The sequence below is a fragment of the Leishmania infantum genome, chromosome 30 (genome assembly GCF_000002875.2).
Source record: "Leishmania infantum JPCM5 genome chromosome 30".
In the NCBI taxonomy this organism is placed as follows: Eukaryota; Euglenozoa; class Kinetoplastea; order Trypanosomatida; family Trypanosomatidae; genus Leishmania; species Leishmania infantum.
In genome coordinates, this window is record NC_009414.2 from 606,338 (window position 1) to 626,612 (window position 20,275).

The 20,275-nt window shown below is 56.2% G+C and overlaps 4 protein-coding genes across 4 annotated transcripts; all 4 read left to right on the forward strand.

The window, feature by feature from the left end:
- Positions 1-4,214: 4,214 nt before the first annotated feature.
- On the forward strand, positions 4,215-5,303 carry LINJ_30_1770 (conserved hypothetical protein; the record flags this gene model as incomplete). The annotated part of the gene is made up of 1 exon (XM_001466986.1): positions 4,215-5,303. The coding sequence occupies one exon, from the start codon at positions 4,215-4,217 to the stop codon at positions 5,301-5,303; it is 1,089 nt and encodes a 362-aa protein (XP_001467023.1).
- A 1,936-nt stretch (positions 5,304-7,239) lies between these two features.
- LINJ_30_1780 (putative protein kinase) lies at positions 7,240-9,120 on the forward strand (the record flags this gene model as incomplete). Its single annotated transcript, XM_001466987.1, has 1 exon — positions 7,240-9,120. One exon carries the CDS (start codon positions 7,240-7,242, stop codon positions 9,118-9,120), a length of 1,881 nt encoding a protein of 626 aa, XP_001467024.1.
- A 3,728-nt stretch (positions 9,121-12,848) lies between these two features.
- LINJ_30_1790 (putative DNAJ domain protein) lies at positions 12,849-15,071 on the forward strand (the record flags this gene model as incomplete). The annotated part of the gene is made up of 1 exon (XM_001466988.1): positions 12,849-15,071. One exon carries the CDS (start codon positions 12,849-12,851, stop codon positions 15,069-15,071), a length of 2,223 nt encoding a protein of 740 aa, XP_001467025.1.
- Positions 15,072-18,100: 3,029 nt separating this feature from the next.
- On the forward strand, positions 18,101-19,510 carry LINJ_30_1800 (putative queuine tRNA-ribosyltransferase; the record flags this gene model as incomplete). The annotated part of the gene is made up of 1 exon (XM_001466989.1): positions 18,101-19,510. One exon carries the CDS (start codon positions 18,101-18,103, stop codon positions 19,508-19,510), a length of 1,410 nt encoding a protein of 469 aa, XP_001467026.1.
- Between the last annotated feature and the right edge of the window lie 765 nt (positions 19,511-20,275).

The following is a 20,275-nucleotide window of genomic DNA, read 5'->3' on the forward strand; positions in this document are numbered from 1 at the left end:
CCGGGAGCCGAGTGGAGTGTGGCTCATGCTCTGTGGTGGAGAATGGACAGGCTGAAAAAGAAAAAAGGATATATACGTGGAGGCAAAGAAAGGAATCTTTAAGTGGCTGCTGTCTGTATGGGGTCTAGAATGCATCGTTCTGCGCACACGCACACGCACACGCACACGCACACGCATATCTATACATATATATATATATGTATACATCTCTATATATTGTTCTCTCTTCATTTGTGTTGCATGTTTGTCTCTCTCTTTGCGTCGCTTATTGTGTTTGCTCTGCCTCTTCTTCCCACCATAACGCAACGAAGGATTCATCGCGGCGCACCTCTCCTTTGTTGGTCTCGATTTCTTCTTCCGACGGTAGGCTGCCCTGCGTCGTTTGTTTTTTGTGCGCCGGATGCCGCGTTGAGCCTACAGCGAAAAGCCCCCTACTTTTTCTCCTCTTCCACTCTGCGCCTTCCGTTCATATTGAGAGACACACTGGGCGCCCTTTCACAGCCATGCGTCAGTGTGTTTCACGCCGGCCGATGCATACCCCCTCTTCTCCCTTCTTTTTGTTTTCTTTTATGTTACTCTCTTCGCTTTCTTTTTGTTTGGCGTGGTGAGGTGGGCGAGGGGGAGCGCAGAAGAGGGGTGGGGGAGGGGTTTTGTGTTTGTGGGTCTTAATCCAGTTATGCAGATCATACACGCAGGAAAAGGGATGGCGTGCGTTTCCCCGTTTCGCGTCTCCGCTCTTCTGGGTGATCCCGGTCATAGATGCGCTTTTGCTCGTTGTAGTGGTTGTGGCTGCCCGCCGATTTGTGGGCTTCACCATGCAGCCAGGTTGCTCGTGTGGGTGCCTTGGCGATGCCCGCATTAGAGTACCAGGAGATGCCACCCTCTCTCTATCCCTTTTTTTCTCACCTGAAATCGACGCTTCAATCAGAAAGGGGGTGTGAGCATAGGGGTGCGCATGCGTGTGCATGTGTCTTTTGTTTTGTTGGAGAAGGGAAGCAAGAGGGCGCATCCGGCGCGCGTCGGGCACCGTCGAACGTGTTGAAACGGCTGTTTTCTCTTTTTGTGCGTTTTTCAGTCCTCGCCCCACCCCGCCCCCTGTGCAGAGGTTCGCCAGCATCAGCACACGTACCTGGACGAAGAGAGGAGAGATCGTGGTGCGCTCTCTCCACTTGGTTCCGTGGTGGAGAGCTTTTCAGTTCTTCGTTTTTGGTTTGGCCTTGTGTGTTCGTTTTTGTACAGCGTCTTGTCGCTCCCTCTTTCTCATCTCCTCGTCTCGTACACACACACACACACAACTACACGCGGGTGATTTCGAGTAGAGTAGAGAGATAAAGCGCATCGTTCCTCCTCCCTTCGCCCTTTCTCTCTCTTCGGTGGGGGTGGGGGTGGGCATTGGGTGCAACGCTGCGGCTCCGCCATGTGCACGCGTGACAGAAACGTGTGCGTGTGTGCTTGTGTGGATGAGCTGAAATTCATGCCTGCACTTGCTATGACATTTTGCATAGCGTTGATGGGAAGCACAGGAACGGGTTGCCTTCAGAGGCTGTAGAAGGAAGGCAGTCGACCTGTTTTTGTAAGCAGGGCAAAACGTTCTGTCATCGTAGTTTTTGCTGGCTGTCCTTCCATACCAGCGCGAGGTGCAGCCGCCACTTACATTCCTGTCGTATGCCTTTTCATCTTTACCGTCGCTCTTTTCCCTGTACTTGTGCCTGCCCTGCGCGCGTCTGAATCGACATCCTTCACCTCTCCTCCCTCCCCTCAAAAAACTGCAACAAACAAACTCACACGAGCTTTCACATGAACGCGTGGACTCTTCCTTGCTCCACAACGGACACCTTCGCACAAACCAACGTATCCAGGCGATTTCTTCCCTCCTGAATGGTGCTACGACTGCCTTGCCATCCTTGTACGCATGGACAAGTACTGGATATTCATCATGTACGCCATCACCGCGCCGATGCTGGTGGTGGTGGTGTCGGAGGTGGCAAAGTGCGACGATGCAGAGCGAGAGTGGTGTGTGAAGGGCCGTAGCGGCACCCGCCCACGCGAACAAACTCATACACCAATGCCATTGAGGCCCATGCTTCAAAGACGGCAGTGTGGATCAGCACCAACGTGAGATGGCCCATCCTCCCTCTCTGGAAGGTTGAATACCTACCCGTTAGAGGTTGATATGTGCCCACGGAGAAACAGTAAGGAGCCCGAATCAAGACATCTCACTTCACACCCCGGCGGCTATTCTTTGGCTCTTCCCCCCCCCGTTTGTTCCTTATCAGAGATCTGCTGTTGAGCTTTTCCTTTCGTTTTATCGGTTTTCTCGACTCTCTGCCTTCCTCCCGTCCCTCATTCCGCATGCGCTTGCCCTTTCACTTCTCTCCTCACAGCCATGGCGGTAAGTTTACGCATGCATGCCAGTGTTAGTTTGTTCAGGGTTGTGCACAGCTGCGAGGTGATTCCTCGCTACGGAGAGTGGGCAAGGGAGAATGCCATCACAAACTCCCAGGGAGCGTGGAGCTTTGGAAACCCGCAGCCAAAAAAAAAAACCAACATCGAAAGGGAAGGGGTGGGGTCTGGCCCTGTGGTTTATCCAGACCGCTTCTTCTCCCCCTCAACCCCTTTTGACGCCGAGTCATCCTCACGGACCCCCGCGTCCTCCTCCCAAAAAAAACCTGTATCCAGCGCGTTTCGCCGCTTCACGCCCGTTGCACCACCTCGCTGCGATTCTCGCCTTTCCTTTTCTTTTTTCACGGGGAGGGGGAGGGCAGCCGCGGGCCGGAGAGCAACAGTGTGTAGAGCAGTGCTTGCTCTTCTTCCTCCTTCCCCCGCTATATATATATATATCGTTTCTTTTGGTTTCCGTGCTGCTCCTCTGCTGTGCTCCTTGTTTGTGCACGTTTTTTTTTTGTTGTTGACGTTGACGTTGATGTTGCTCAGCAACGACGGTGACATTCAGGTGGCACTGTTTTATGAAGTGCAACAACGCACCGGCGTTGTGTTTCAGAATGAATATAGTTTTACTGAGCCCTTGTTGTATTGTCGTCGCCGTTGTTGTGGGACTTTCTTTCACGTTTTTGGTTTGCTCTTCGCGTTGAACGGAGATTTCGTATCCTTCTTGGGCGTGTGCTTGCGTGTACGCATGTGCGCCGTTCATGACCTTTGCTTGCTTGCTTGCTGGTCTTCTCCATGCTTTCATGATGAGGACTTCTCTCTAACACATATGCGCATGCTTATACATGGATATCGCCATCGGCTGCCTTATTTTTTCTGTCTTCCTCTTTCACTTTGGTGGGTCTATTCTGTCAGATCACTCGATGAACAAGCGGCACTAGAGGGACCACAGAAGCGCACCATATGCTCCGGGCGTGCGCACAATTTTCAGCACACCTTCCTCCTCCCCTTCCCCATCTTGCAGCGGTGCATCTGCTGCTTGTGCTTTTTCTATGTTTGACCCCTTTTGCGTGCCATGCGTATCGGGTCTGCTGCTCTCATTCCTTGGAAGCACAAAAACGAAATAACAATGAACTCTTCCAACCTTTCTTTCAATCGCATCCTCTCCTTACTCCCTCATTGTTTTTTAACATTCGTGCACAGAACACTTGCGGTTTCGGATGTTTTCCAGGTACACGTGCGCCACCCCCTCCTCCTCCAAGACACATTTTACGCCTGCACATATACGCAGTCATCGCCACACAAACGTCCACAGAAGCATTTGTACAGGTTCAGTGAAGGGTGGAGCGCAGACACAGGCAAGCGTGCAGGTGGCCATTGTAGATTCATCCTGTCACGCTGCTTCTCCTTTCTCGTTTCTGAAGTTTATGCGCAGCTAGAGGGCTCGTGGGACATCTTTGCTACACAGTCTTGCTCGTGCTCTTTCGTCGCCGTATCAAGCGGTTACAACACGCTGTCGAGAAGAGAAACACAGATAAAGTATGGACCACGCTTCGGACGAAAGCGGGAGCGCATCTGTCTACGACGAGAGCACCGAAACGACCGAGGAAGAAGTGTCCGAAAGTGGGTCGGAGCCGTCCCGTCAATCTGGCGACGACCTCCCCATCCCGGTCCCCGACCACCCGCAAGAGTCTCCTGTCGCTGTCATCCCTACACGCGACCGTATAGATAGTGCTCTGTCGCCGAGCACTATCAACGCCGACAATTCCAGCGAAAGCCGTAACACCGGCCACGGACACTCATTGGAGAGCCTGGCTGCCTTAAGGATGGAGAACACCGCCGCTTCCGCTGTGCTTGGTGGCCAGCTCATGGTAAACAACCCAAATGATGAGCGGATAGAGGTGCGCAACGCTGAGAACGTGAAGACACCACGTACGTCGCTTGGGCCATCGTATGCGCCGGAGGCGGACGCGAGTCGTGGCGGCGGTGGCATGGGACAGCCAATCGAGAACGCACCGCACGATGAGGCCATTCCAGTGTCTCCCTCAGCCAGTCAGGTAGCGACGCCGATGGCAATGAGGACAGGGCAGACGATGCGTCCAGACGACGATGACGACGAGAGGGAAGACGAGGACGAGGAGGACGAGGAGGAGACTGAGATCGATGAGGGCCGCGAGTACCGCGCGGAGGGCTACGCCGGCCAGAAACCCACCGAGCTTGCAGAGGCGGCACCAGTGATGCAGGTCGGCGATCCCCAGCTCGGGTACAACCCTGCCAAGTACGCCCGTATCAACGCCACCGCCAGCCGTGAGATGCAAGACCTTTTCAAGCAGATCATGGAGTATGAGCCCTTTGCGGCGGAGCTGCCGGCCAAACTGCGGCCTTTTGTGCCGGACTACATCCCGACGGTTGGCGATCTCGACCCCTTTGTCAAGGTGCCGCGACCAGACGGTATTCCAGACGGGCTGGGCCTGGAGATTGTGGATGAACCAGCCATTCCGCAGTCGAATCCAGCAGTGGTACTGCTGGAGTTGAACGCGACTAACGCTCACGGTGTTGCGGCGGACATCGTGGACTCCCTTGAAAACGCGGCGAATCGGCCGGAGGTGATTGATCGATGGATTTCCGACATTAAAAAGGTGCACTACAAGAAGGCACTGCCGACGGTGAACTACCAGCGGCCCATGCCAGACATCGAGACGCTCATGCAGGTATGGCCGCAGCAGTTTGAGGAGGTTCTGAACTCCGACGTCGCCTTCCCTCCGTCGCAGATCAACCTCGATCTCGATCAGTATGTACGCACACTGTGCGCCATCTTGGACATTCCCACTTATAGTTCCCTGATTGACTCGCTGCACGTCATGTTCACCCTCTACGAAGAGTTCCGCTCAAATCAACACTTCCAGCACGTTTGATGAGGTACCCCTTGCGTGAATACGCATGACGAGCAGTGCGCCGGCGCTTATGTACTCACGGGGTTTGACTACGGATACTGGAGGTGGGTGGGGACGAGAGAGCACAGTGGCACCACGCAACTGCTTCTGCAGTAGGCCGGAGTGCAGTTGAGATGTGGTCGAGTGTGCTGTCTCCCAATCAACTAAACGCGCCCACAAACTTGTGCACGTGCGACGATAGACCCCCCCCCCTTGGGGGGGGGGGGCTCCGTTACTCTGGCAGACGTAGCGGTACAAGGAGGTCCTGGTGGTTTCTGCCCATCCTTTTCTCTTTTTCTGCGTATTTGCGCCTGAGAGATCCTTACATTGCTGTGCAGATGCCGTGGTGCGTGCCATGAGTGTCATGTCGCCTCTCCCTTCTCTTTTCCTTTGCCCTTCCATCGCCAGGAAGCGCTTGACCAAGACCTTGTCTTACTCGTGCATACACGCATGTACGCGTACCACTTCGGCGCGCGCGCACACACACATGCAGGCGTTGCGTGTGTGCATTGCCCCCCCCTTTTTTGCCACCACGTCCTTTCCTTCTCTCATGTTACCTGTTCTACTATTACTTTTTTTTTTCGTTCCTTCTCGTGCGATTCGTGTTTGTTGTTTGGAGTGCGGCGGGTATGATGCTGGTGGTGGGCGTTCTTTGATGCTCTCTTCTCTCTTTTGTTCTCTCCCTCCGTCTCTTCTCGGTGACGGTCATGTACGTCTAGGCAATGCGGTCCTTTCCTTTCTATGTGTATGTGTCTGCGAGCGCACAAGAGCAAGCCCCCACCCCTCCGCTCCCTCCCTGTGAAACAAAAAAGAATGGAATGAGGCACACAAAAGCGGCGAAGGATGGGAAGGCGTACTCTCCCTCTCCCTTGTTCCGAGATGCCGATAAAAGCACGCGTGGAGGAGGCGTGGGACACCACGCCAGATATTGTCGCACAGTGCCGGTGGGCGGGCTGGTTCTGGTTACTTCGCAGACATGCACATATCTCTGCACCACCTCGTGTAAATTCACTGAATAGCATCTTGTGCGTGGCGCGTATGGAGCAGGTTTTTCGAATCCGCGAGGGCAAACGTAAAGGAGAAAAGGGGGTGGGGGCGGGAGGGAGGGCTGGGGGCATGCGTAGACATCCGTGCGTCTGTCGCATCTTCGACTGTATACTCCGGCCCTGCTTCGTCGTGATGTTGGTGCACACGGCCATTTCACCTCTTCTCCTTCTCTTTCCATTCGCCTCCTCTGCTTTGCGCATCGACTCGAACGCGTGCTCGCCTGCACAGTCTCACTTCGTTCGACTTTGCCTCATCGAGCTCCATACACAACACCTCGTCCCTCTGTCTGTCTGTCTCTGCGTGTGTGTGTGTGTTTTATTTTCTTTTCTCTCGTGCATTCGTTGCCATTTCTGGGGTGATGTGGCAAAACGCAGCGCTGCAGCCTTCAGCACTATCATTGCCACAATCCGAGCTCACTTGCTCAGCCGGCGAAAGAAAGGGAGAGAGGGACGGTAAAGAGAGCGCAAAGACTTGAAATAGACAGCGCTGCGTACGCTGCGGTAGTGCTCATCGCGACACACACACACACACACACAAGCGCGCTCGCGCTATTCGTTTGAGCTGAAAGACTCGACAGAGGAGATTTTGTTTCTCGTGGCACAACTCTCCATAGATTCACGCCCACAAGCCTATCCCCGGCCGCAGCTTGCCCAACGACAGGGTGCAGCACTTGGTCTTTTTAGCAAACCACATCCGCGTCGCCTCCCTGCTCCGCGACGCCTGTGTGGAGCCGACCTAACGCATTGCGCCGACTACATCCATTCACCTCGGCGTCCACCGAACCACTGAAACGACTGGTATCTCATCCGCTCATCTCATCCTCACGCATACTTTAAAGGTAAGCGTATAAAACTGCCAAGCGTCACAGATAATGGCGCATCTCTTCTTCACAGGCGCATGCGCAGCAGCAGCTGTACTGCCCACCAGCGACCGCGAAGAGGTGTCACCGGTGTGGTCGATCTACGACGACTACTGCTGTAGCGCCTCGCAGAATGCTGAGGTGAACGATCCACAAGTGGAGGGTGGAGGGGTGGGCAACTGTGGAGGCACAGCACTGCCCCGGCTTCCCCTCATCTCGGGCCCTGTGCCATCCATGACGTTGAAAGGCGCTCAGCTGAAGAAAGAGGCGCCGATTCGCCGGGGTGCCCAGGGGGCCGTATACTCTGCCCTCGACGTAGCCACCAGCGCACCTGCGGAGGACGAGAACGCCAAGGGGCTTTTTTCGCAAGAGGCCTGCAGAGGGCATGATGGCGAAGAGCAGGTTGCAGATGGCGGACAAAGGCCGGCGCGGCGCGGTCGCCGTGTTGCCGTAAAGCGCATTTTTATTCAGGCAAGCGACTTCGGAGCACGCGACATCTCCGCAACGGTGCTGCGTGAGGTAACGCTGCATCGCTTTGTGAGCGAGAAGCAAGCTGCGTGCCTTGCGGCAGCGGGCACTTCTTATTCTACTGCTTCAGCCTCCGACGCCACGGCGCGTGCGGAGGACGATCAAGGTCAGGCACTCTGTAATCTCATCGACGACTCTGCGCGAGTCATTCACCTCTACCGTGTTGTGGAGGCCCCGCACAAGGAGATGTGCCTTGTGATGGAACTCGCGGCAACGAACCTGGAGCAGGTCGTGTTTCCGCACGGCGCCCGCGGTGCCCAGAGGGGCGATGGCGCCGGAGGCTACATGCGGAAGCCCGGCGTGGTCTCCCTCTTTGGTTCCTCTGCCTCTATTGGTGTCGGCGGCGGTCTGGGCCTGTCCTCCGCCTCGCTGTCTACAGCGCCCGACGCTGCAACGGCAGATGCGGGCCCGCAGGCGTCGCCGCCCTCTCCGCCACCTTCCCGAATGCCGCTCGTGCGCTACGTGATGCGCCGCCTGCTACGCCTCGTATGTTTCCTACACGAGACGTGCCGTGTGGTGCATCGAGACCTGAAACTGAGCAATGTGCTGGTGTCGAAGGACGCTGGGCTTCGCCTCGGTGACTTTGGGTCGGCACGCTTCATTCCGCCCTTGCGCTCGGCGACGAAGACCGGGTGTGAGAACTCTCCGTCTGTCCTCAAGCCTCCTGCGGCACCTGCGGGCCAGCGTGAGCACCTCCTGTGCACACCTCCATCGATACGCACAACACTCCACTATCGACCCCCCGAGGCTCTCCTCGGAGACCAGGTGTGCCGCACCGCGGCAGATGTGTGGGCGCTAGGTGTGATCTTTGCGCAGTTGCTGCTGCAGAAGGGCTTGTTCCGTTCTGAGAGCGAGTTAGACCTGCTGGGGGGCATTCAGAAGCTTCTCGGAATGCCAACGTACAGCGCGCCGCCTTCGTGGCTCGGCGCGCCGCCGGTACCCGGCCCGCCGAGGGACAGGGAATCCGCTGCGCACATTCCCGCCCCGCAGGCAAGTCTTCCGTACAAGTTCCACGCCGGCGTCGTACCCGCTGATGGGCTGGACCTGCTGTCGCGGATGCTGCACCAGCAACCCGAGTGCCGCATCACCGCTCGCGAAGCACTACAGCACCCTTTTCTGAACCTCGAGGGCCTATCTGCGTTGGCTACACATGACGACGACGAGAGAGGGCGAGTGTTGTGGGAGGAGAGAGTGGCGACGGTGCTGCGTGAGCAGGCGACGGGGCCCATCTACGGTATGGGACGAGGTGAGCGGCGGCCCATGCTCATAAGTCTCGCTGATAACGAGGACGAAGAGGATCAAGAGGACGACGAGGACGGCGCCGCCCCGTTCTGCGTTGACCTGGGCGGGTGCACATCATACTAAGCACACATATATGCATTTTCTTCCTTTTTCTTCTTACAGCACTCTCGTCGAGTGGAAAGAGTAAAAGGAACAGACCGACATGTTTGACCCTCCCTGTACCCTGCATACGACACACGCACAAGCTTAGACACAGAAGCAGGTATGCCGACGCCCTCTCTCTGGCCCTTTTCGGTGAGTGGGAGCAGCTCGCACGCGAAGCTCGCACTGCCCTGTTTGATGCGACAGAGTCACAGTCTTATTCCAGCTTGATGCGAAACGGTGGAGTCCATCAAGTGGCACAGATTTGTTGCATCGCCTTTCTTGGCGCTGGCGACAAGATGGAGGCGCGCATGTGGGGTTTTCGCTCGTTGACGTCTCTCTCGCTTATCCCGTCACGTAGCGCAGGCTTAGCACGGACAGATGGGGCCCTCGTCAACCTCCGCATGCAAGCAAGCCTATTTGCCCCCTCAGCTTTCCTCTCCCTGCAACTCTTCGCGTCTTACCCCTCCGTTGGACGCCTTCACGAGCTCACGCACTTTTTGTTTGGGGAGTGCCCTCGGCGAGAGTGTCAAGAACGGGATGGGTGCGATTCACCAGGGATAACGAGCACCCACGATAGCGTACGCTTCTCGTGCTTTCCCCTCCCTTATCCCTCCTCCACCTGAATCTTCCGCTACTACTCTCTCCCTACCCTCTCTCCCCCTTCTGCCTCCCTTCCTCTCCATCACCCCCTCCCCCTCCATTACTGGCTGCTGTTGTCTGCCCCCCTCTCCCTCTCCCTCGGTGGCACCGCAACAACCGCACTCCTCTCCGGCACCGCATATATACACATATATCTCTCTATATATACATACACAGAAAAGAACGACAGAGGCAACTAGAGTGGGGAAAAAGTTTTTGTTCGCTTTTATTTCCTCTTCATTGCTGTCTCCATCGTGGGGAGAGTACAACACACAGGCAGTCGCAGGCCTCCTGCGCATATACACACTGTGCTCACTGCGCTGCACGATCGCAGGCGCGGAGTCGGCGGGGAAGGCGTGCTGGAAGAGAGGAAAAATCATAACAACAGGATAAACGAACAATAAACATTGACCCGGACACACATCCACCGTAAGCTCTGTGCGTCTGTTTGTCTGTATACACACGCGCGTGTGTGCGTGTCACTCTCTCTGTCGATTACCGTGTGTGTGCATCAGCGCTCTCACCCTTCTTCCTTTCTGTTTTTCCCTTTTTTCCATTCACGTTGTGCTCGCTAATTGGACCGTGCAAGGCGCGCGCGCACACACACACACACACGCAGCAATTTTTTGTCTTGAAACATTTTACTTCCTCGACTCTGTCGTTCTCTCGTTCTTCACAATCGCCTCCCTCCTCTTTCGTGTTTCTATGTGTGTAGAGACGAAGGTAGAGCCAAACAAAGCCAAACCTAAACTCACCGTCTTGTGCAAAAGAAGGCAAAGACACACGCGCACAAACACAAGGCGCCGCAATACAGATATCTACCAAACCTTGTAAACGCGCTGCGAAAGAAATCAGCTACAGGCATCAATTTCGAATCAAAAGGCGAATACCAACCCACACCTCACTCACACGCGCAAGCGTGCTCACGCGCACGCACGGATTACTCTGTTTCTTGGCCTACGGAGGGGCTACGGCGCCGACTTTCTTTTGTGTGTTTTTAAACCGCCTACATATTGCTCATTTTTTTGTGTTTTCTCGTCTGTGCGCGCACCCTGTTTTATCGCACTTATCGCTTCAGGCAAAACTTCGCACCTTCCTTTTTTCTTCTTTTTTTTCTGAAGCGCCTCCGTGATCACAGCATCTCAAGGAAATTATTTCCATCTCTCTACTACCACCGTTTCCACGAATACGTTTAGGTACTGCTGCTACTCTCTTTCTGCCTTACTTCGTCATCGGAACACATCCCAGGCAGGCGGAGGCACGTGCGTATACACACCCGAGCCCCTACCCTTGCACACGCGGAGAAGCAGCACTGTTTCGTTTCCGCTTCTTTCACGGAATTCGTGTGTTTTGCCCTTCGCGCTGCCGTTGTAACGTTCGATTGTTAACGCAAAAAAAATATTGATCTTGAGCTTTTTTTTATGTGGTGGCGCAAACGCGTGTGTGTTGTGCCACTGCGCCGATTTGTCTCTCTTCTCTCTGTGGTTGTGGCACCCTGTATGCGCGCTTAGCTCGCTTGGGCTCGACTGTGCGTGCGCCGTTTTTTTTTTTGTTTTCTCCTTTGGTCCGTTGGATTGTTGTGCGCGCTCTCTCGATCGCTTGCTTCTGGCGCCTCCGCATTTTTTTTTCCGCTTGTCTGTTTCTGTTCTCGTGCCAGAGGCTTTAGGCGTGGGCTGTCTTCTGTCGGTCCTTGTTTCTGCTGGCCCGCACCATCTTTGTTCCCTCTTTTTTTATTGTTCGTAGCTTGGAACACCTCTGCCTTCGTCTTTGGTCTTTGTTTTGCCCACGTTGCTGGCACGCCCTGCGGAGGCCTATCGGCCATCCTGACAGGACACCATATAACGCTCGTGCAGTGGTGCCTGATTGCTCCTACCTTTCCTCCATCGCGACCCCCCCCCCCCACACACACACACACGCACAGGTGCGCAAGTCGAGCAGCAGGCAATCGAAAAGGAACATCTGTGCGTGCTACGTGCAACAACTGGGACAGTCGTTCACCCGCTTATTCCCCCCTCTCAAGTTGTCTCGTTTTGCTTTAATTCTTTTTTGTCGCTTGCCTTTGCTTTCAGCTGGTGCCCGCACACTCGAAGGCTCACGCAGAGAGGCGACTGAATCTCTTGTTCCCGTGAACGCGCTCTCAGAGACCGAGCGGGTTGGCGCGTGCATGTGTGCAGTGACGAGGAAAGACAAGAATACCATATGAAGACAAGCTTTATCAGCGACTGTAAAAACGGCGGCACTTGAACCCTCAGTACGCAGCGCAGAGTCCGCGGAGCAGCGGTTGCGCGAACAGTGACAAGGAGGAGAACAGCTCAAGAATCGGGCACACAACCACCGCTGCAGTCACACTGTGCCCATTCCCTTCGCTAACAAGCTCTGGTGGTTCTCTGTTGCAGCTGATTTCTGTGTGCGTGCGTATCGTTACTCTTTTTCGGGGTCGTCTCACTGAGGGGTGGGCTTAGCGCCAACGACACACACGCTGGCAGTTCCGCTGATCTTCGCAGCCTTTCTTTTATTTCGTTTGGTTGTGCTGTCCTTCTTCCTCCTGCAGCATCGCTTCTTTTCCGTCTGCCGCATCCTCTCTTTCTCTTGCTCTGGCTATCGTTGCCTTCCCGACTTCCTTTCTTGTGGCGCTTTATCTCCCTTATATAGCAGTCTTCTCCTGATTGACCTAACGGGGTGTTGCTGTTTGTGTGCACTTTTCTTGTTCTCTTCTCCATCCATCCCTCCCTCTTCGCTTCCCAAAAGACAACAAGAGAAGGCGAAGAGAAGCTCCGCTTCGCGTTCTCGCTTCGTTCTTTGGCACCTCCGCCTTTGAGGGCGGGACGCCCATCACTCAAGGCTTTCCTTCGCTTGTTTGTTTTCTTTTGGGCGACTAACACACGTACCGCCGCCGCCGCTGCCTCCCCCTGCTTCTCTCCGCCTGCCCCAGAACTGTTTGGCCGTCACTCACCCTCTGCACATCAAAACGCCCACGGAAAGTGCACCTACCTCGTTCTGCGAAAGCAACGGCGTGGACTTACCCGGCCTAAGCTGCAAGGGTGCTCATGTCTTTTTCACCGAATCCAATGGGTGCTGGGGCCGCTTCGGTGGCCCCCGAGCCAACTGGCGGCCCCGAGGCATCCCCGCGAAGTGTGCGCAGCAACACCCTCTATGCCGTGCTCAACGTCTCTCACACCGCGACTTTGGAGGAGATTACAGCAGCTTACCGCAAGCTTGCCCTTGTGTACCATCCTGACCGCCCAAACGGCTTGCAGTGGAAGTTCCAAGAGATTCAGCGCGCCTACGAGGTTCTCAGTCAGAAGGATGCGCGCGCCAAGTACGACATCCTACTGAGAGGAAAACTCGCCATGCAGAACTTTAAGCGTCCGCCCCCGCTAGAGTCGGTGCTGCAGCCTGTCTACGCGCTGCTCGCCGACGGCGCCTTCTACGAGTTTGAGGCGGCGCCCAGCAAGCTCAAGTGCAGCTTTCACTACGGCGACGGCATTCAGTTCAACAGCGACTGCGGCAGCTTCATCGGGCTCGCCGGCGACGGCTTCATATATTGGACCATCAGCGGGCGTGGGTTTGCTTCGCGGCTGTGCAAGGCAGGCAGCACTTTTGCCCTCTCCAGCGTTCGCGTCATGTATCGTAGCAACATGGGGCTGCTCAAGATGCCACTAAAGCGCTCGTCTTTGCGGTCTTCCCACACCAGTCGCCCCGCCGGCTCTGCTGGCGGCAAGCGGGCTGTGAGAGGCAGCACCGGCGATGCTGGGCCCTCGGAGAGAGCGAGCAGCGCCACCTGTGCGCGCGCTGCCAAAACGTCCGAGGCGGATCGCATCAAGAAGGCGTTGCTGAACAAGGAACGAAGCCGCAATTTGAAGAGGCGGATGGAGATGCTTAAGGAGGAGGAGACAGAGGAGCGCAATTATCTCCAACAGGATCTGTGGGGGCAGTTCAGCTCGTTGCACACGACGGCAGAGGCGGCGTTTCGGTGTACGCTGCAAGGCGCCGCTGTGCCGGTGGAGATGGCGCTTTGGATGGGCTATAAGTCTCCGGAGGAGGTGATGCTGCGCTCATCTGATGCATGCAGCTCGCCATTGCTTGCCGAGCAGGTGTCGCTGCAGGCCTCCTCGTTGTGGGTAGACCCGCTGCAAAGCGACTACTACAGCGACGACGAAATGCTGCGGGAGGCTTGCGACGGCAACAAGGAAGACAGCAGACATTGCATTAACAACGGCGGAGACGTCGCCGCGCGTCACAAGCCTGACGGCGCCGACAGCTCGCCTTGCTCTTCGCAGCCCAGGCCAACTTCCGACGCAGCGCCAGATGGTGACGCCTTCCGCGGGCGTTCGGCGACGGCACCGGAGTCGCACTCACCGATTCTGCATCGCTTCAACAACGGTGCGGCTGCTGTCAGTGGAACTTCTGATGGGGCGGAAGTGGCAGAAAAACAAATAGTTGCATCCCCGTCCACGCCGCCACCGTGCCCAATATCACCGATAGAGTCGTCAGGTGAAGCCGCCCCGCTGCACCCCACAAGTGACTCATACGTCCCTCCCACCTCGCAACCGTCTTGTGCCGCGAATGTACCGGTAGCGAAGCTTGCAGCGCAGGAGGAGGCGCCACTGACCGGCTTGCAGAGCAACCGTCAGCCTCACTCTAGTGGACTGTACACCAGCGCAGAGTCGGGTGAGCCCGCTTCGTCTTCCCTCGGCGTTTCCTCGCGGGCGATTGGAAAGACCGTGAAGGCGGTGGCCCGAGCGAAGAGAGGTGTCGTAATGAGCGACTCCGCAGCTGCACTCCCTTCTCGGAACGTCGGCGTTAAGGATGAGCGTTCCCTGAGGGCTGGCTCAAAGGCGGCGACCGTCTCCTCGGGCGCCAGCCCGCAGAAGGTTTCTGTCACCGGGACACCGGCCGGAGAGTTCAGCAAGGACCGCAAAGCTTGCCCGCCGCTTCCAAGACGAAAAAACAACGGCGGCGGCGTTGGAGATGCGATGCTGCCGGTGAGGTTAGGGTCCATTCTTCAGGAGAAGCCGGAGCGGAGTGCGAAAGGCAATAATGCGGTTCTGAGCAACAAGAATCTCGTGCCGAAGGAAAAGGAGCAGACAAGACCACGGTGGATGATGGCGACCGAGGCCTACGCGCGCCGTGCAAACTTGCCGCTGGAAAACTCCCTCAACGCGACAACGCAGAGCTCCTCGTTCTGTCATGAGGCCAGTCGAGCGTACAATAGCTTGACCGCTGATCAACTTTTTGAGGAGGAGCGGGCTTTCATGGAGTCTTTTTCTAAGACGAAGCGTATCATCTGATGACGCGGCAGCTCTCTGAGCAACACGAGGGACCGACTCCGTCGCATGGATTCTTTGCCGCTTCGTCAACGATGCGGATAACAATGGTGACCCTCCCAAGCGAGAGGTGCTCAGGGGGCAGTGATCACCTCACCTCACCTTCCCTCGCCGTTGTTGTTTCCCCACCTTTTGCTTCGCCCCCTTTTCGTTTGACTTGCATGCCCTCCCCTCACTTTTTGCATGACGTTATGGTTTCATGCGTGCGCGGCGACTCTGACTTGTTTTGTAGTTTCTGTGCGTCTCCACTCGTATTGTGTTGCCGCTTCTGCGTTTCCTTTCCTATGCCGGGTTTCCTTATTTCTGTTCAGCATTTCCGTTGCAGTGTCGGCGTCTGAAAGGCGGAGACTTGCCTTTGTCTCGTGCCTCTCTCGCCCTCTCCTTTTCCTCCTACGGCAAACCCTTATGCAGACAAAGACACATGCGCATGTAGTGTGCGCTCCGTGTGATGGCGGTGTGGCACGGCTCAACCGTGATCCCTCCTCTCTTCTGGACTCGGCACTGTTGCCGGTATTGCGGATGTGCCTCTCAACAAGGTCTGCATCGTCGCCTTTCGTTTTCCTTTGTTGGTTCGACATCGTCTTTTCTTTGTTGGTGGATCTGTGCGTCTATTGCGTAACGCACCTGTGCACTTCTTCGCTGCTTTCTCTCTTCCGATGTGGGCATCTGCCTACGTGTATGTGGTATTCGGCGACTGGGTGTGGTATAGCAGTGCAGCTTCTTTGCCTTTTCTCCCCCCTTTGTTTTGGGTGTTCTGTGTGTGTGTGTGTGCGCCATGGTGCGCTCCGTGTCTCGTCCACTGACTCTCTCTTTTTGTTGTGCTCGTTTTGGTTGGCTGATGAGGATATGACCACACGTGGGCCCGCCGCCCTCCCCCCTCCCCCTCCCCCTTGTTGTCCTCGTTTTAGGTGGATGGGGAGGGGAGGAGGGGTAGTGGTGGTGGTGAGTGGGCTTTCCGTTTCTGGAGTTTTGTTAGATTTCGTTTTGGTGCTCATCTTCTCGGGTGTTTTCTCCACAACGTCTTTTGTGTCTCTCTCCCTCTTTTCTTTTTCGTTCATGTTCAGCTTTGGATTTGTGCTTGTTTCGGCTCTGCTGCCGCAGTCACGCCATCTGCGCGTGTGCGTGTGCGGTAGTGCGGATCTCCTCTTGTTCTTTGTCGCTTCTTATGTTGTTCTCCAATCCCGCTTGCTTGCGTGCGTATGTGTGCATGCCTTTTTCTCTCTCGCCACCTCTCCGTCCATCAGATGTGCTTCTTCGTCGTGTTCTCGTATCGCGCGCTTTCTTTTTTGCATTACATCTCGTTGATTCTCTTTGCCTCCCCCCCCCACACACACCGAAACAACGGACACGCCGTTCGTTTCCCTTCCGTCTCCTCCATCGCCGTCTTCCCTTACTTTCGAAAAGTTGTCTTTCGACCCTTTTCTATTCTCGCACCCTCATCCCTTCCTCCTTCCCTTGCCTCTCGCTGTCGAATTCTCTTCGGAGGTGCCCCTCATCGGAGTCACGCGAATTTCTCTTGTTCTTTTTTTTTGGGGGAGGGGGTTAGCGTACAGGCCTATACCGCTTGCTCACACTCCCTCACTCTTCTTTCCGTCGACGTGCAGCGTCGTCGTCGTCACGACAGCTGTATGTGCGCTTCGGAGGACTGGCATGGTCACAGTCCACGGAGAGGATAGCGATGAAAAGTCAGCAACGCAGGAAGGGGATTCACCGGGGCCACTCAGAGGAGCGACGCCACTACTGAAGACGATAAACAGAGGAAGATGTGGGGAGCCGTGTGGCGTGCCAAGCATCTCTCCATCAACTCCCCCACGTGTGCCCCGGCTTTGCTTTTCCTCTCTTCTTTTTTCCTCATGAAACCCTTTCGACCTAATCCCGATTCTAAGACGGAAGCAGCGGCAATCCTTCACTCTGTTCTCTTTTTGTATTTTCGCGTTCGTTGTCTCTCCTTTTCGCTCCCTCGGCAACGCGCGCGCGCGTGTGTGTGTGTGTGTTTTGCTTCCTTTTTACACATGTAAGGATGAGCAACACATCCTACACCCCATTGTATGCCTCTAACTTGGATGCGCACGGTGCAGCAAGGACTACCTTGGCGGTAGAACATAGATCGAGCAAAAGAGAACAACATGGACGGCCAAAAGGAGGGGAAAAACGACAGGGAATGTGGCGCGCCGGTGACAAGGGAAACCGGTATACTGAAGAGCGAGAGCGAGAGGGGGATGGGGAGGGGCGTGGGGGGCATCTCATTCCACCAAACGAGCAAAGAGCAAATAAACTTATGAAGACAAAAGCTGTCCCTTCCCCTCCACCCAAGCGCACACACACACACACACACGCAGAGACGCTCTCCCCCTCTGCTGCGCCTCCTCTTTCATCTGAGGCGTATGCTTTCTTCCTCCATTTTGGCGTTGAAAATGCACTTTTCAATCGGTGAAGACCGCACCTAATCAACAGCGGCATTGCAGAATGGACTGCCGAACGGGCTGGTGTTTCATTGGCAGTGCTTCGTACGCGGTGTCAAGTGCACAGTCGACAGCAGGATCGCGCAGAGAGAGCGAGCGAGTTTATTGCCTCTGTGCCGGTGATCGGAGACACGGGGCCACCCGCTCTACCATCATCACCGTGTGCCGACCGTGCGCCGTACGCGGCGTGTATAGACTGGTGAGGACCGTGGGCACGGAGACCTTATACACCACTCCTTGTTCCTGCTTCGTGAAAGCACTCATATGTCGGCCACAGGGAGAGAAAGTGCCCTCTTGACTGTACTCAAGAGTCTTTGCCTATTCTGCTCATACATTTCCTTCTCTGGCTTTCTTCTTGCTCTTCCATCACCTTTGCTTGTGTTTCTACGGATGAGTCAGGCCCATCGAACGGCGTGTCTGGCGTGCAGGTGTGCCACGTCGGCACGACGGACACCACATTCCCATCCACGCTCATTCCACGCTCATTCCACGCGCAAGCTACGCAGTTACCGGTGCCCACGCAGCAAAGCAATGCCACCGTCTTCGATATTCACGTTCGAGGAGTACAGGGGCCCGGACGGCAAGCAGCCTGTGGCAGCGCGTAGCGGCGTCTTCCACCTGCCCCACGGCCCCTTGCGCACGCCGATATTTATGCCGGTGGCGACGCAGGGTGCACTAAAGGGCGTCACAGTGGAGCAACTTGAGGAGCTCGATGTTGAAATAATCCTGGGCAACACCTATCATCTGGGCCTTCGACCAGGGGAGGAGGTGCTGCGTGCTCTAACCGCCCGCAAGAATGCGCGGGAGGCTGCCACCGGCACGCGCACCTCGGCAGATGGCATACGCGACAACATGGATGGTATCCACTTTATGGAGAACTGGAGAAAGAACATATTAACCGACAGCGGTGGTTTCCAGATGGTGTCGCTGCTGAAGCTTGCGCAGATTACGGAGGAGGGCGTGCGGTTCCAGTCGACACATGGCAGTGGCACGGCAGGGGCTGTGGCTTCTGTAGCCAAGACGGAGGCCTTGAGCTCTGCCAGCGGTGCGACTGCAGCGGCATCTGCAGCGACGGCGCCGACAGATGCAGCTAACGGACATGACAACGAAGGGGAGGCGGAAAACACGTACTCCCTGCTGCTCCGGCCTGAGGACTCCATCCGCATTCAGAATGCCATCGGTGGTGACATTATGATGCAGCTGGACGACGTGGTGCACACGCTGACTGTCGGACCACGTGTGGAGGAGGCGGCGAAGCGCTCTATCCGGTGGCTTGACCGCTGTCTCGCAGCCAACCAGAATCGGGAAAAGCAGTGCATCTTTGGCATCGTGCAGGGTGCCTTGAATGCCGAGCTGCGCCGGTACTGCGTGAAGGAGATTATCCAGCGGGCAGAGTGCATGGGCTACGCCATCGGCGGGCTCAGCGGCGGGGAGGCGAAGGACGACTTTTGGAGGATGGTGCGCTTGTGCACGAAGGAGGGTTTGCCGGCGAACAAGCCGCGGTACTGCATGGGCGTTGGCTATCCAGAGGACATCCTCGTCTGTATCGCGCTCGGAGTGGACATGTTCGACTGCGTGTACGCCTGCCGCACAGCCCGCTTCGGCTCCGCACTCACTTCCTCTGGCAAGCTGCAGCTTTCTAAGAAGGAGTATGCGGCCGACTTCGGCCCCCTCGACCCGAACTGCAGCTGTATGACGTGCCGCACGTACACACGCTCCTACCTGAACATGATCGCGGCAAAGGAGGGGACAGCGGCGACGTTGCTATCGTATCACAACATCGCCTACCTCATCGGCCTCACGCGCGGCGCTCGAAGCGCCATAGAAGAGGGTCGCTTTACCGAATACGTGCAGAACTTCTTCCTTGCCTACTACCCCACGAAGGAATACCCAGCGTGGGTGGTTGAGGCGCTGGCATCTGTGGAGATAACTCTGTTGTAGTGGTGCGCTTGGTGAGGTGCACGCACACAGACGCAGCCGAGGACACATGGGTTGGGAGGTAACGCCGCCAGGGCTGATGACTCGAACAGTCGGTCTTGCTCTGCTCTCGTAGTAGACAGTAAGGGCGCGACACACAGTGACCGTGTGCGTCGGTGGACACTGTGCTGAAGGAGGGTGGAGGAGCCTGTGAAGAACAGAAAGGCTGGATGCTGCCAGCTCAGTTATCCTCTGTATCTCTGCCGCTCGGCCATTCGCAAAGGGACTTCCTCATGAGCCTTTCTCCTGTTGTTTGCCCTCCACAAGCGTTGCCGAGTGCGTGGCCACGGAGGGGGAGGGGGAGATCCCTGGTGCTTGTAGGCTTCTGCGTGCGGAACGGGGGGCTGTCAGTCGCAGCGCTTGTGTCCGCAGGCTTCTCTTCCTTTTGTGCTTCTCTTCACACCATCATGACGGGGCGCACACCTCGGCGCATCGTATCCTCAGGGTCTAGTGCACCCCGACTCTGTGTGGGGAGGAAGCCAGGCGAGCCCCCTTATCTCTGCCGATGCCGAGCTACCTCTGGTGGTAACATGGTCAAGTACTTATGGCGTAGGGAGTGGTGAGAGTGGTGTGGCGCTGCTGATATTGGAGGTCAGGTCCTGGCTGACGTTGCGTCGGAGCGGCCTGCGGCAGCGAGCACGTTTGCACCACCCACATGATGGGCAGGGTGTCAGCGTGGCTTGAGCGTACCTCACCCGGCCCTCGCACTGCCCACTGGTGTGGGGAGCC